Source organism: Homalodisca vitripennis, chromosome 3 (assembly GCF_021130785.1).
Source record: "Homalodisca vitripennis isolate AUS2020 chromosome 3, UT_GWSS_2.1, whole genome shotgun sequence".
In the NCBI taxonomy this organism is placed as follows: Eukaryota; Metazoa; Arthropoda; class Insecta; order Hemiptera; family Cicadellidae; genus Homalodisca; species Homalodisca vitripennis.
Window position 1 is genome coordinate 45,543,742 of NC_060209.1, and position 13,135 is coordinate 45,556,876.

Sequence of the window (13,135 nt, forward strand, 5' to 3'; positions counted from 1 at the left end):
ACAGTGAATTTATTCTATAATAATTTATTTGCATTTGTTTCCAGTGGGCAAAAGAAACATTCCATTCTGTTTCTGGATTCTACTACATTTTCTACATTGCTGTAGTTGCCAGTTTCCTTTTGAGCTTCTTCCCAGAATCTGACTTTATTATACCTGATCGTCCAGAAGAAAAATATGTATGATAATTTTTCTTTTTTCACTTTTTTGTACATCTTGGATGTACTTTTTTAATCTAGTCAGCTATTTTTATACTCATAAAAATCAAATTATTTCTAAACGAATGCTGCAATTAATTTATTGTATTGTTCTTATTCCAAGAGGAATTGTAGTAGTTTATTGTAATAATTTGGACCACATTGAAACTAGGTCCGTGGAAAAGCAGATGAAAATGATACTAAGGATACTAGCAGTTACCCGCGGCTTTGCACATAATTTCCTGTTGAACAACCAGCATGTATTAGGCACATCCTTTTTAAATGGCGTAGTGAACAGTCCTGAAAATAAGTGATGGTTACTGGAAGATATTCCAATCTCATGATCCATTTCAGAATAACTAGACTTTAAGTTTAAAGAGCATTGTATTAGGGCTTTGAAGTATGAGAATCAAACTATTGTGATGAGTACAAATGAAATACAATACATTTTTCTGAAAAATTTCATAATATTTTAATGAATAGCTCTTAACAATTTCAGTAACGCTTCAATTATTTCAGGCTATAGTATAGGAATACTAAGTCTGTAGTAATGTTAGTAGAAACACTTATAATGTAGACATGTATAACACCTTCAGCGCAACGCAAGCCATGTACTCTGACTTTGGAACAGCCAGGATAATACTAAGCTGCGTCCACCGCTGTCAATGTGTTTTAAAGTATATATTATTTTAGTGATTATTGATAAGAGGTTCAAAAGTTGTCTCTGGCTCTTATTTTATGATTTGCTCGTGAAGAAGCAATTGGTATCACATTGTACAAACAAGAATACAAAATCTGATGTGTTGGTAAATTATAAAAGAATTATTTTCATGAGTTATATTTTGGCATGTTTAACAGAAACTGTGCACAGAGGAGATATCTACATTTCCAACTAAAATAACATTTTTCTGGTGCGTTAGTTTGCTGAGGAAAGGATGTAAAACCACACTAAACTTAGATCATCTGTGGAACTTGTATCCTAAACAAGCTTTAACATCTATTAATGGGTGAGTAAGATTTTAAAATTGTTGCTCTTAAGTAGTTAGTAATGCTAACTTAATACCCATTAACATTTTAACTTGTTATTTTTAGAATTTAGTTTATTTAATCAAAAACATTTAACTCTTAAACTTCAAAATGACCAGCATGTGTGGCGGATCCTAACTGTGCCGGCCTCTGGCTCATGTGTACCACATATTAATTGACATCTGTTTCGTTTCTACCACAAAACATCTGATTTGTATCTACCTTGAACACTATGCATTTACAGTTATATTCTATAATCTAACGTTAGCTGATTATGCAAAATTTATTTCAAAATTTTGCAAAAGGATTTTACTTAAACTATTAATATAAGGATTTCTGGACTTAATAAATTGATTGTTGTGATCATTTACAATAACTATAAATGAGTTGCTTTGATGCAGCTTAAACGTTTTAAATCAACAAGCAATGGTAATTTATTATGAACTAGTTTTGTCCTGTGTTATTTGAAAACACTAATAATTATGTGTTAATCTAAATTCTCAAACATCACCATAATATGTTTTGTGTTTTCAGGAAAACAGGTGGAGTCAGTGAAACTGTTAAGCAAATCTTAAAAACATTTAAAAATAAAAGAGCACCATGTTCTGTTTTTGGGCCCATCTTGAAAGCTATTAGGTCAGAATTTGTCTTTGCTGCAAGTCTCAAATTCTGTTCTGATTTCCTAACATTCTGCAATATCTTTCTATTAAAGTAAGTACATTCCCATACCTAATGTAAAGTGTATAATGTGTGTTAAACTGGTGATAAAGCACCAGTTGATATTTTTTAACTTAGGTCTTTAATAAGTATATATATATATATATACATACGAGGTCTGTTCAAAAAGTATATGACCGCCGACCAGTAGGTGGCCGCGGCGTAACCGACCGGCTCGAACCGGTTATTGGGGAGAGGGGCGAGCCTACTCCTTCCCATATTAGGCATGGAATACGATCCGGTCACTCAGCGAGTCACAGCGCTTTGTTCCGTACAGTACTGCCGTGTGTGTGCGTCGCATTTCAATATGGACTGAACGTGTTGAGCAACGCATTTGGATTACATTTTGCCAAAAACTTGGCCATTCAGCATCAGAGACGATTACTATGACACGGAAAGTTTATGGTGACGCGTACACAAATAAAAGAGTGGTTTAGGCGGTTTAAAAATGGCCATATATCAGTGGAGAGTGATGACCGATCTGGCAGGCCTTCAACGGCCAGAAACAGTACACCTTGTGCTGTTGTGCTCACAGCTACACACTCATACAGGCCCGTACTTAGACCAGTTTTTTCGGACAATTTTACCAGAGCCAGGGCCGGGCCTCCCACATGTTTATTTGATAGGGCCTTGTCAACGGTTGGTACAGTGGCAAGACATATCTTATCTGGGGCCCGCCCAAGCTGGGAACAGTCCTTTGTGTGTATATATATATATGTTTATATGTGTGTGTATGTATATATATAAAACATATATTTATATTATTATTATTATTATATTATATATATTAATGCCTTTGCATTCAATATCAACTGTAGTTGATCCATTATTGGTATCTTTGGTCTCAAAAAATACAGAAGGGGTTTTATGTCCTGGCACACCTGGATATAATTTAAATGGCCCGAGATATCTATGTGAAACCTTGACCCTACCTATTATAACATATTTTTTTTACGCCACCGTAAATCTAGTTATGGGATTGTTCCGGTTAGGAAATTCCTCATTGAATAATTCTGCTACTTCAGCATATGATCTCATACGTTCTCCATAACCTCTCATCATTAACACAGTAATTCTTTCAAACTCAGAATTCTCCATGTAGAAATAAAATAAGTAACACTATTTGTCAGAAAAATAAGCTTAAACTGATGTTGTTTATAGCAACTTAACCAATCAGCTGATGAAATGCAAGTGAGTAGTAAAGAGAAAGTCAACAGTAGATTGTTGCAACCGGTAAGATAAGAACAAGGGAAATTCCAAAGCATGTTGACTCATGTTACAATAAACAGGACAAGACAGTTAATGATTGAATGCTGTCTCAAGTTTTTACACACGTCTATAGCACACTGTCAAACAGCCGAAGGTGAACAGTTTGAACACCTGCTACATTAAAACAGGTAACAGTTTTTAGAATTTGCGTTAGTGTTGACTCATTCAAGATTCAAGATTCAAGATATTTTATTGTCATTAAGCACAATACATATTATGCAATAGACAAAGTCAACATATTATATAGCCTACTTTAATCTAATCTTTAGTCTAGGCACAGTTATAGGACAAAATACAGTATTGCCAGCTAGAACTAAATAACAATAATATAAATGTAAATAAAAACAATAAAATTACAATTAAATAATTTAAAAATCTATACATTATGTGCTAACAATCCTAATCTTAAATTAACAATGGATTAAAAACTTAATGAGCTAATATCACAGGCTAGGTAATCTTCAACAGTGTAAAAAGCTTTATTTTTCAGCCACTTTGCAATGGTAACTTTAAAATTATTAAGTGTAACATTCCATGCCTTCTCTGGTAATTTATTAAATAATTTTATACTGAAAAATATCTGGCTGTTTTTGGTCTTTTCGAGTCTGACTGGGGGTAGATCGAGTAAATACTTTTTTCTTGTGCAGTGTGTATGAACATCTTGTCTATTTATGAAAACTATTCAAATTTTCTTTTACATCAAGTAATGAGCAGTAGATGTATAAACTTGGCAAGGTCATAATTTGAAGTTCTTTAAAAAAAGGTGAACAAAGATTCTTGTTTAGAAACATTTTTTAAAATCCTAATAGCTTTTTTTGCCATAAAAATATTTTTTTGGCACTGGAACTGTTTCCCCAAAGAGTCACACCATACCTCAAGTGTGAGTGGAAAAATGCATAATAAGCAGTTATCAACATCTCCTGAGTAACAGTATTCCTTAGTTTACATAATAGGTATATAACTCTAGATAGTTTAGTACATAAATAATTAACATGATGTTGCCAGCTTAATTTACTATCTAGGATAACACCCAATAACTTAACAGAATCATTACTGTATTTAGTATTATTGTGTAGAGATAATGTTAAATATTCAGTTTTATTATGATTCACTGCCAACCCATTTGCTTTAAACCATTCTAGAGCTAATTTAAATGAACATTCTTGATCAGATTTTAAGATTTGTGAGTCTTTATTACAGTTTAAAAGAGTAGTATCATCCGCGTACAAAACAGAATTACAAGGTAGGCTAGATGAAAAATCATTGATTGCAACAATAAACAGAAAAGGTCCCAAAACAGAGCCTTGCGGAACTCCCAATTTCACTGTTCTGAAATTAGGACTTGTTCTCCCCCTGGACAACCATCTGTTTCCTGTCAGATAAATAAGATGACAATAATTGTAATGCTTTATGTTTTATGCCATAACTAAACAACTTTTTTAACAACAACTCATGATTAATACAGTCAAACGCTTTACTTAAATCTATCAATGTTGCAGATGAACATGACAAGACAGTTACTGATTTTATTATTGTAAATTTGTCATAAAATCTGTTAAAATAAACGTAGAGACCTCTAGTTTGCATTATTGGATTTCTTTTTTTATTCCCTTTAAAATGAGGGGTCACATGATAGGGGTTTGTATTTTAAAATGTTTAGTTGCCCCCCTTTAGCCCCCTGGCAAAATTTTAGACAACTTGAAAAATTAAAAAAATATGTTATAATAGGTAGGGTCAAAGTTTCACATAGATTTCTCGAGCCATAAATTCATAAATTATATCCAGGTGTGTCAGGACATAAAACTCACTCTGTATATAACTTTACGTGAAGAATGAGAGTATGCTGTTTAGCTGTTTATTTCAGTGAAAGCTTCGACCCAATGTATACAATGTTGTTACGTAGGTAAATGATATAATATGTTTTCAATGTAACTTGGTTACTAGGCCTCCAAGTGTAGGTCAGCAAGCTGCAATGTAATTGGTATTAGGCTTCTGATAATAAGAGTACTAAATTACCTACCACTCATATTTATAGTCTTCCAAAACTTTTATTTTGAGAAAGCTCAGAGAAAGGGGAAATTAAATTCTGGCTTTCCCAGGAAGATAGTAAAAAATACATCTAAATTAAGTCTTCAACAAAGAAAAGCCAGTTTAAATCATATTTAAAAAAAAAAACAAAGTGAAAACACCAGTTTCTCGCTGAGTTTGCTGATTAATTTTGAAAACAAACTACACATACAGTTTTTGTCAGATACTAGTAGTGGAATGAATCTGATTAATGATAACTACAATCAATTGTACAATTTGCCATTTTTACTACGGTTGAAGAGGTTATGTTTTCACTATAAAATATATTTGTTAGTAAATCTATTTTGTTAGCAGAATTATGCCTTGTTATAAATAAGCTATTAATATTATAGTTAATTATTGCTATTATATATACGAGGGTCGTCCACAAAGTAACCTCTGTTTTGAAATAAAAAATAAACCAGTTGAGATACAAAAAGTTTATTATATAAATGTTAAAACTACAGATTTTCTCTACTTTTTTACATATCCACCATACAATTTCAAGCACTTATCATATCTTGTAACAGTTTTTGAAATTCCGCCTTTCAAAAAATCTGCTGCCTGAAAACGTAGCCAACCTGTCACATCGTTTTGAAGCTCTTCATCACTCGCAAACCTCTGAGATGCAAGCCACCACTTCATGTACGGGAAAAGATGAAAATTACTTGGAGCCAAGACCGGGTTGTAGGGGGGGGGGGTGGTCAAAAACGTCCCATTTGAACTTTTCCAAAAGTTCTGTTGTTCTTTGAGCTGTATGAGGGCGGGCGTTGTCATGGACAAACACACCACCAGATGTCAGAAGACCACGACGCTTGTTTTGAATCGCTCGTCGTAGCCGTTTTAAGGACCACAGTAAGCTGCTGCTGTAAATGGTCGTACCACGCTCCATAAATTTCAACGAGCAAGTTGCCCTTAGCATCCCACTTTGTTCACCAAGTCATCACTGACGAGAGATGGCCTACCACTCCGGTCTTCATCGTGAACGTTCGTTCTCCCATTTTTAAAAAAAACGAACCCATTGAGCGGACTACACACCTTTGCTCATAATGTTTGGGCCATAAAACCGCACTCAATTCACGATGAATTTCAGCTGCTGTGTAACTTTTCGACCACAGAAATCTTATTACACCACGCACTTCACACTTGGCGGGATTTTCTATCACGGCGCTCATGGTTTTAACGTTGTAACAAAAGAACGCGCGATCGTACGATGCTCTCTCTTGCACAGCTACAAGCGTACTGAACGGCTGCGCACACCGATTGTGAGAATGTCGGCGCTACCCCCACTACTTATCGCGCCACACCCAAACGGCGGTTACTTTATGGACGACCCTCGTATTAATATTGTTGTTAATGATTGCAATATTGCAGCTGTATATGGCTTTGTGTAGTGGATAGTCCAAATCCACAACTTTTAAAATCTGGGATCCAATTCCAAATTTGTATAAACCTATATTCCTGATTTGAAACACATGTTCATATAAAAGAAATATATTTACCTTTATCTGAGCAATAATGTGATATACATTTATCCAGATAGTTACAGGACATCCTGGGTATTTTAATTTTAAAATTTATGGATGAAACCTAATTTCATTATGTATGTTTTAGCAGCGTAGAGTGAATAGAGAGGACTTGAGCAATCTCATTGGGGATTGTTTAACACCAACACTGTATTGTATGGCATATGCTAGGAAGCAAGACAATTGGAAGGCCACCTTAGTGTTTTTGTTCGAAGTATCCTTTAGAACAAGATAGGAGACGAAAGGATGACGATGGGCTAGTGAGTGCCTCGACGAGATTCTCATGTAGATCAGTCTTAAGAAGCTTGACACTTCTAAGTTGAAGTGATACTATAAGTGGTTCCAACTTGAAAGGAAAACAGAGAAGGGTGGTTTTTAGCTGGTAAGAGTCTGAGGCACATCTTGAAGTCCCCTACAATCAGGAAAAAAGATCCTTTAAAAGATGACTGGTACTACTGATCCTGAACCGTGGTGTTGTCTCCTTGCTCAGTCAGTAGATACACACACACTATTACTGTCTTTCTCAATGTGAGCTCTGATCTGGTGTCCTCTCCATCCTTTCTCAGACAGCAAGAACAGGTTCTGATATCACAGTATTTTCCTGAGAGTGTAAAAAAGTTGAATTTGGCAAAACATTTTGTGAGGTCCTGTGTTATGTACAAAGTTATTATGTTATAAGTTGACCAGTTAAAATGGTCACCCTTTTCCAAGATGTTTGGTATAACATAGGGACTATATGAGCAGTACTTAATTTTGTGGGTTTTTTTTTTATCCTGAAATGTAGATGTTCTCTTTACTCTTTCAGGAATGTACAAGCTCAGAGAAAGGGGAAATTAAATTCTGGCTTTCCCAGGAAGATAGTAAAAAATACATCTAAATTAAGTCTTCAACAAAGAAAAAGCCAGTTTAAATCATATTAAAAAAAACAAAGTGAAAACACCAGTTTCTCGCTGAGTTTGCTGATTAATTTTGAAAACAAACTACACATACAGTTTTTGTCAGATACTAGTAGTGGAATGAATCTGATTAATGATAACTACAATCAATTGTACATTTGCCATTTTACTACGGTTGAAGAGGTTATGTTTTCACTATAAAATATATTTGTTAGTAAATCTATTTTGTTAGCAGAATTATGCTTGTTATAAATAAGCTATTAATATTATAGTTAATTATTGCTATGTATATATATACGAGGGTCGTCCACAAAGTAACCTCTGTTTTGAAATATAAAAAATAAACCAGTTGAGATACAAAAAGTTTATTATATAAATGTTAAAACTACAGATTTTCTCTACTTTTTTACATATCCACCATACAATTTCAAGCACTTATCATATCTTGTAACAGTTATTGAAAAATTCCGCCTTTCAAAAAATCTGCTGCCTGAAAACGTAGCCAACCTGTCACATCGTTTTGAAGCTCTTCATCACTCCTCGCAAAACCTCTGAGATGCAAGCCACCACTTCATGTACGGGAAAAGATGAAAATTACTTGGAGCCAAGACCGGGTTTGTAGGGGGGGGGGTGGTCAAAAACGTCCCATTTGAACTTTTCCAAAAGTTCTTGTTGTTCTTTGAGCTGTATGAGGGCGGCGTTGTCATGGACAAACACACCACCAGATGTCAGAAGACCACGACGCTTGTTTTGAATCGCTCGTCGTAGCCCGTTTTAAGGACCACAGTAAGCTGCTGCTGTAATGGTTCGTACCACGCTCCATAAATTCAACGAGCAAGTTGCCCTTAGCATCCCACTTTGTTCACCAAGTCATCACTGACGAGAGATGGCCTACCACTCCGGTCTTCATCGTGAACGTTCGTTCTCCCATTTTTAAAAAAAACGAACCCATTGACGGACTACACCTTTGCTCATAATGTTTGGGCCATAAACCGCACTCAATTCACGATGAATTTCAGCTGCTGTGTAACTTTTCGACCACAGAAATCTTATTACACCACGCACTTCACACTTGGCGGGATTTTCTATCACGGCGCTCATGGTTTTACGTTGTAACAAAAGAACGCGCGATCGTACGATGCTCTCTCTTGCACAGCTACAAGCGTACTGAACGGCTGCGCACACCGATGTGAGAATGTCGGCGCTACCCCCACTACTTATCGCGCCACACCCAAACGGCGGTTACTTTATGGACGACCCTCGTATTAATATTGTTGTTAATGATTGCAATATTGCAGCTGTATTGGCTTTGTGTAGTGATAGTCAAATCCACAACTTTAAATCTGGGATCCAATTCCAAATTTGTATAAACCTATTCCTGATTTGAAACACATGTTCATATAAAGAAATATATTTACCTTTATCTGAGCAATAATGTGATATACATTTATCCAGAGAGTTACAGGACATCCTGGGTATTTTAATTTTAAAATTTATGGATGAAACCTAATTCATTATGTATGATCAATGGTTAATAAAGGCTCTTTGACTCTCTTTCAACTATTTTTGCTTTTTGCCCTTGTTAGAGGCTCTTGGATGTTTTGGTGCACACAAAGATCTACTTTTGGAAAAAAAGGCATGTGTTCACCATGACGTGTACCCTGCTAAGGTTGAAGGAAACCTGCAAATTCATACAGAGTAGAGGGCACTAAGGGTCTTTGCTTCGATATTTTCCAGAGGTACAGCTTCCGACCAGTGAGAAAATCTATCCACACAAGTGAGGCAATACCTGAGGCCCTGTGAGTATGGTCTGACCAGATCAATATGAATGTGTTCAAACTTTGAGAATACTGGAGTGAAAGTTCCCAAAGGTATCCAGGTGTGCCGTATTTGTTTGATTTCTGGCAAGCCAAGCACAAGCAAGTCAGAGTCAGCAATCAGATTCTATTGAAGGCTAGACAAAACATTGTGTCGCTAGTTTAAACTGTTGCATTCTCCCAGGAATGGGACTAGCTGTGGACAGTTTGAAATACAGCCTTCTGAAAACTTTTTGATTATGAAGGGTTAGAAAGTGAAGGTAAAGCAGTCACATTACAGGTGTAGACTCATGCCTGGAGTTGACAATCACTTTAGCTGAAGGTTAGAATCCGGCTTGAGGTACTGCTGTATCTCTTGGGATTGAATGGACCAACAATGTCGCCTCAGTCTGTGCTTACTCGGTTCCGAGGTTTTAGCAGCGTAGAGTGAATAGAGAGGACTTGAGCAATCTCATTGGGGATTGTTTAACACCAACACTGTATTGTATGGCATATGCTAGGAAGCAAGACAATTGGAAGGCCACTTAGTGTTTTGTTCGAAGTATCCTTTAGAACAAGATAGGAGACGAAAGGATGACGATGGGCTAGTGAGTGCCTCGACGAGATTCTCATGTAGATCAGTCTTAAGAAGCTTGACACTTCTAAGTTGAAGTGATACTATAAGTGGTTCCAACTTGAAAGAAAACAGAGAAGGGTGGTTTTTAGCTGGTAAGAGTCTGGCACATCTTGAAGTCCCCTACAATCAGGAAAAAAGATCCTTAAAAGATGACTGGTACTACTGATCCTGAACCGTGGTGTTGTCTCCTTGCTCTCAGTCCAGTAGATACACACACACTATTACTGTCTTCTCAATGTGAGCTCTGATCTGGTGTCCTCTCCATCCTTTCTCAGACAGCAAGAACAGGTTCTGATATCACAGTAATTTTCCTGAGAGTGTAAAAAAGTTGAATTTGGCAAAACATTTTGTGAGGTCCTGTGTTATGTACAAAGTTATTATGTTATAAGTTGACCAGTTAAAATGGTCACCCTTTTCCAAGATGTTTGGTATAACATAGGACTAATATGAGCAGTAACTTAATTTTGTGGGTTTTTTTATCCTGAAATGTAGATGTTCTCTTTACTCTTTCAGGAATGTACAAGCTCAGAGAAAGGGGAAATTAAATTCTGCTTTCCCAGGAAGATAGTAAAAAATACATCTAAATTAAGTCTTCAACAAAGAAAAGCCAGTTTAAATCATATTAAAAAAAACAAAGTGAAAACACCAGTTTCTCGCTGAGTTTGCTGATTAATTTTGAAAACAAACTACACATACAGTTTTTGTCAGATACTAGTAGTGGAATGAATCTGATTAATGATAACTACAATCAATTGTACAATTTGCCATTTTTACTACGGTTGAAGAGGTTATGTTTTTTTCACTATAAAATATATTTGTTAGTAAATCTATTTTGTTAGCAGAATTATGCCTTGTTATAAATAAGCTATTAATATTATAGTTAATTATTGCTATTATATATACGAGGGTCGTCCACAAAGTAACCTCTGTTTTGAAAATAAAAAATAAACCAGTTGAGATTACAAAAAGTTTATTATATAAATGTTAAAACTACAGATTTTCTCTACTTTTTTTACATATCCACCATACAATTTCAAGCACTTATCATATCTTGTAACAGTTATTGAAATTCCGCCTTTCAAAAAATCTGCTGCCTGAAAACGTAGCCAACCTGTCACATCGTTTTTGAAGCTCTTCATCACTCGCAAACCTCTGAGATGCAAGCCACCACTTCATGTACGGGAAAAGATGAAAATTACTTGGAGCCAAGACCGGGTTGTAGGGGGGGGGGTGGTCAAAAACGTCCCATTTGAACTTTTCCAAAAAGTTCTGTTGTTCTTTGAGCTGTATGAGGGCGGGCGTTGTCATGGACAAACACACCACCAGATTGTCAGAAGACCACGACGCTTGTTTTGAATCGCTCGCTCGTCGTAGCCGTTTAAGGACCACAGTAAGCTGCTGCTGTAATGGTCGTACCACGCTCCATAAATTCAACGAGCAAGTTGCCCTTAGCATCCCACTTTGTTCACCAAGTCATCACTGACGAGAGATGGCCTACCACTCCGGTCTTCATCGTGAACGTTCGTCTCCCATTTTTAAAAAAAACGAACCCATTGACGGACTACACCTTTGCTCATAATGTTTGGGGCCATAAACCGCACTCAATTCACGATGAATTTCAGCTGCTGTGTAACTTTTCGACCACAGAAATCTTATTACACCACGCACTTCACACTTGGCGGGATTTTCTATCACGGCGCTCATGGTTTTACGTTGTAACAAAAGAACGCGCGATCGTACGATGCTCTCTCTTGCACAGCTACAAGCGTTACTGAACGGCTGCGCACACCGATGTGAGAATGTCGGCGCTACCCCCACTTACTTATCGCGCCAACACCCAAACGGCGGTTACTTTATGGACGACCCTCGTATTAATATTGTTGTTAATGATTGCAATATTGCAGCTGTATTGGCTTTGTGTAGTGATAGTCAAATCCACAACTTTAAATCTGGGATCCAATTCCAAATTTGTATAAACCTATTCCTGATTTGAAACACATGTTCATATAAAGAAATATATTTACCTTTATCTGAGCAATAAATGTGATATACATTTATCCAGAGAGTTACAGGACATCCTGGGTATTTTAATTTTAAAATTTTATGGATGAAACCTAATTCATTATGTATGATCAATGGTTAATAAAGGCTCTTTGACTCTCTTTCAACTATTTTTGCTTTTGCCCTTGTTAGAGGCTCTTGGATGTTTTGGTGCACACAAAGATCTACTTTTGGAAAAAAAGGCATGTGTTCACCATGACGTGTACCCTGCTAAGGTTGAAGGAACCTGCAAATTCATACAGAGTAGAGGGCACTAAGGGTCTTTGCTTCGATATTTTCCAGAGGTACAGCTTCCGACCAGTGAGAAAATCTATCCACACAAGTGAGGCAATACCTGAGGCCCTGTGAGTATGGTCTGACCAGATCAATATGAATGTGTTCAAACTTTGAGAATACTGGAGTGAAAGTTCCCAAAGGTATCCAGGTGTGCCGTATTTGTTTGATTTCTGGCAAGCCAAGCACAAGCAAGTCCAGAGTCAGCAATCAGATTCTATTGAAGGCTAGACAAAACATTGTGTCGCTAGTTAAACTGTTGCATTCTCCCAGGATGGGACTAGCTGTGGACAGTTTGAAATACAGCCTTCTGAAAACTTTTGATTATGAAGGGTTAGAAAGTGAAGGTAAAGCAGTCACATTACAGGTGTAGACTCATGCCTGGAGTTGACAATCACTTTAGCTGAAGGTTAGAATCCGGCTTGAGGTACTGCTGTATCTCTTTGGGATTGATATGGACCAACAATGTCGCCTCAGTCTGTGCTTACTCGGTTCCGAGGTTTTTAGCAGCAGCGTAGAGTGAATAGAGAGGACTTGAGCAATCTCATTGGGGATTGTTTAACACCAACACTGTAATTGTATGGCATATGCTAGGAAGCAAGACAATTGGAAGGCCACTTTAGTGTTTTGTTCGAAGTATCCTTTAGAACAAGATAGGAGACGAAAGGATGAC

The 13,135-nt window shown here is 36.6% G+C and overlaps 1 protein-coding gene across 4 annotated transcripts in view; it reads left to right on the forward strand.

Moving 5' to 3' along the window:
- The window catches only part of LOC124356854 (ATP-binding cassette sub-family C member 3-like), a 77,758-nt gene that overhangs the window by 1,153 nt on the left and 63,470 nt on the right, over positions 1–13,135 (forward strand). For 3 of the 4 annotated variants that reach the window (XM_046808114.1, XM_046808116.1, XM_046808115.1), the window contains exons 3-5: positions 45–176; positions 1,053–1,201; positions 1,755–1,931. In XM_046808114.1, the coding sequence (XP_046664070.1) occupies positions 45–176; positions 1,053–1,201; positions 1,755–1,931 (458 nt within the window). Of the gene's footprint in view, positions 1–44; positions 177–1,052; positions 1,202–1,754; positions 1,932–13,135 lie in introns of those variants that run through there. The other variant, XM_046808117.1, reaches the window with a different exon arrangement.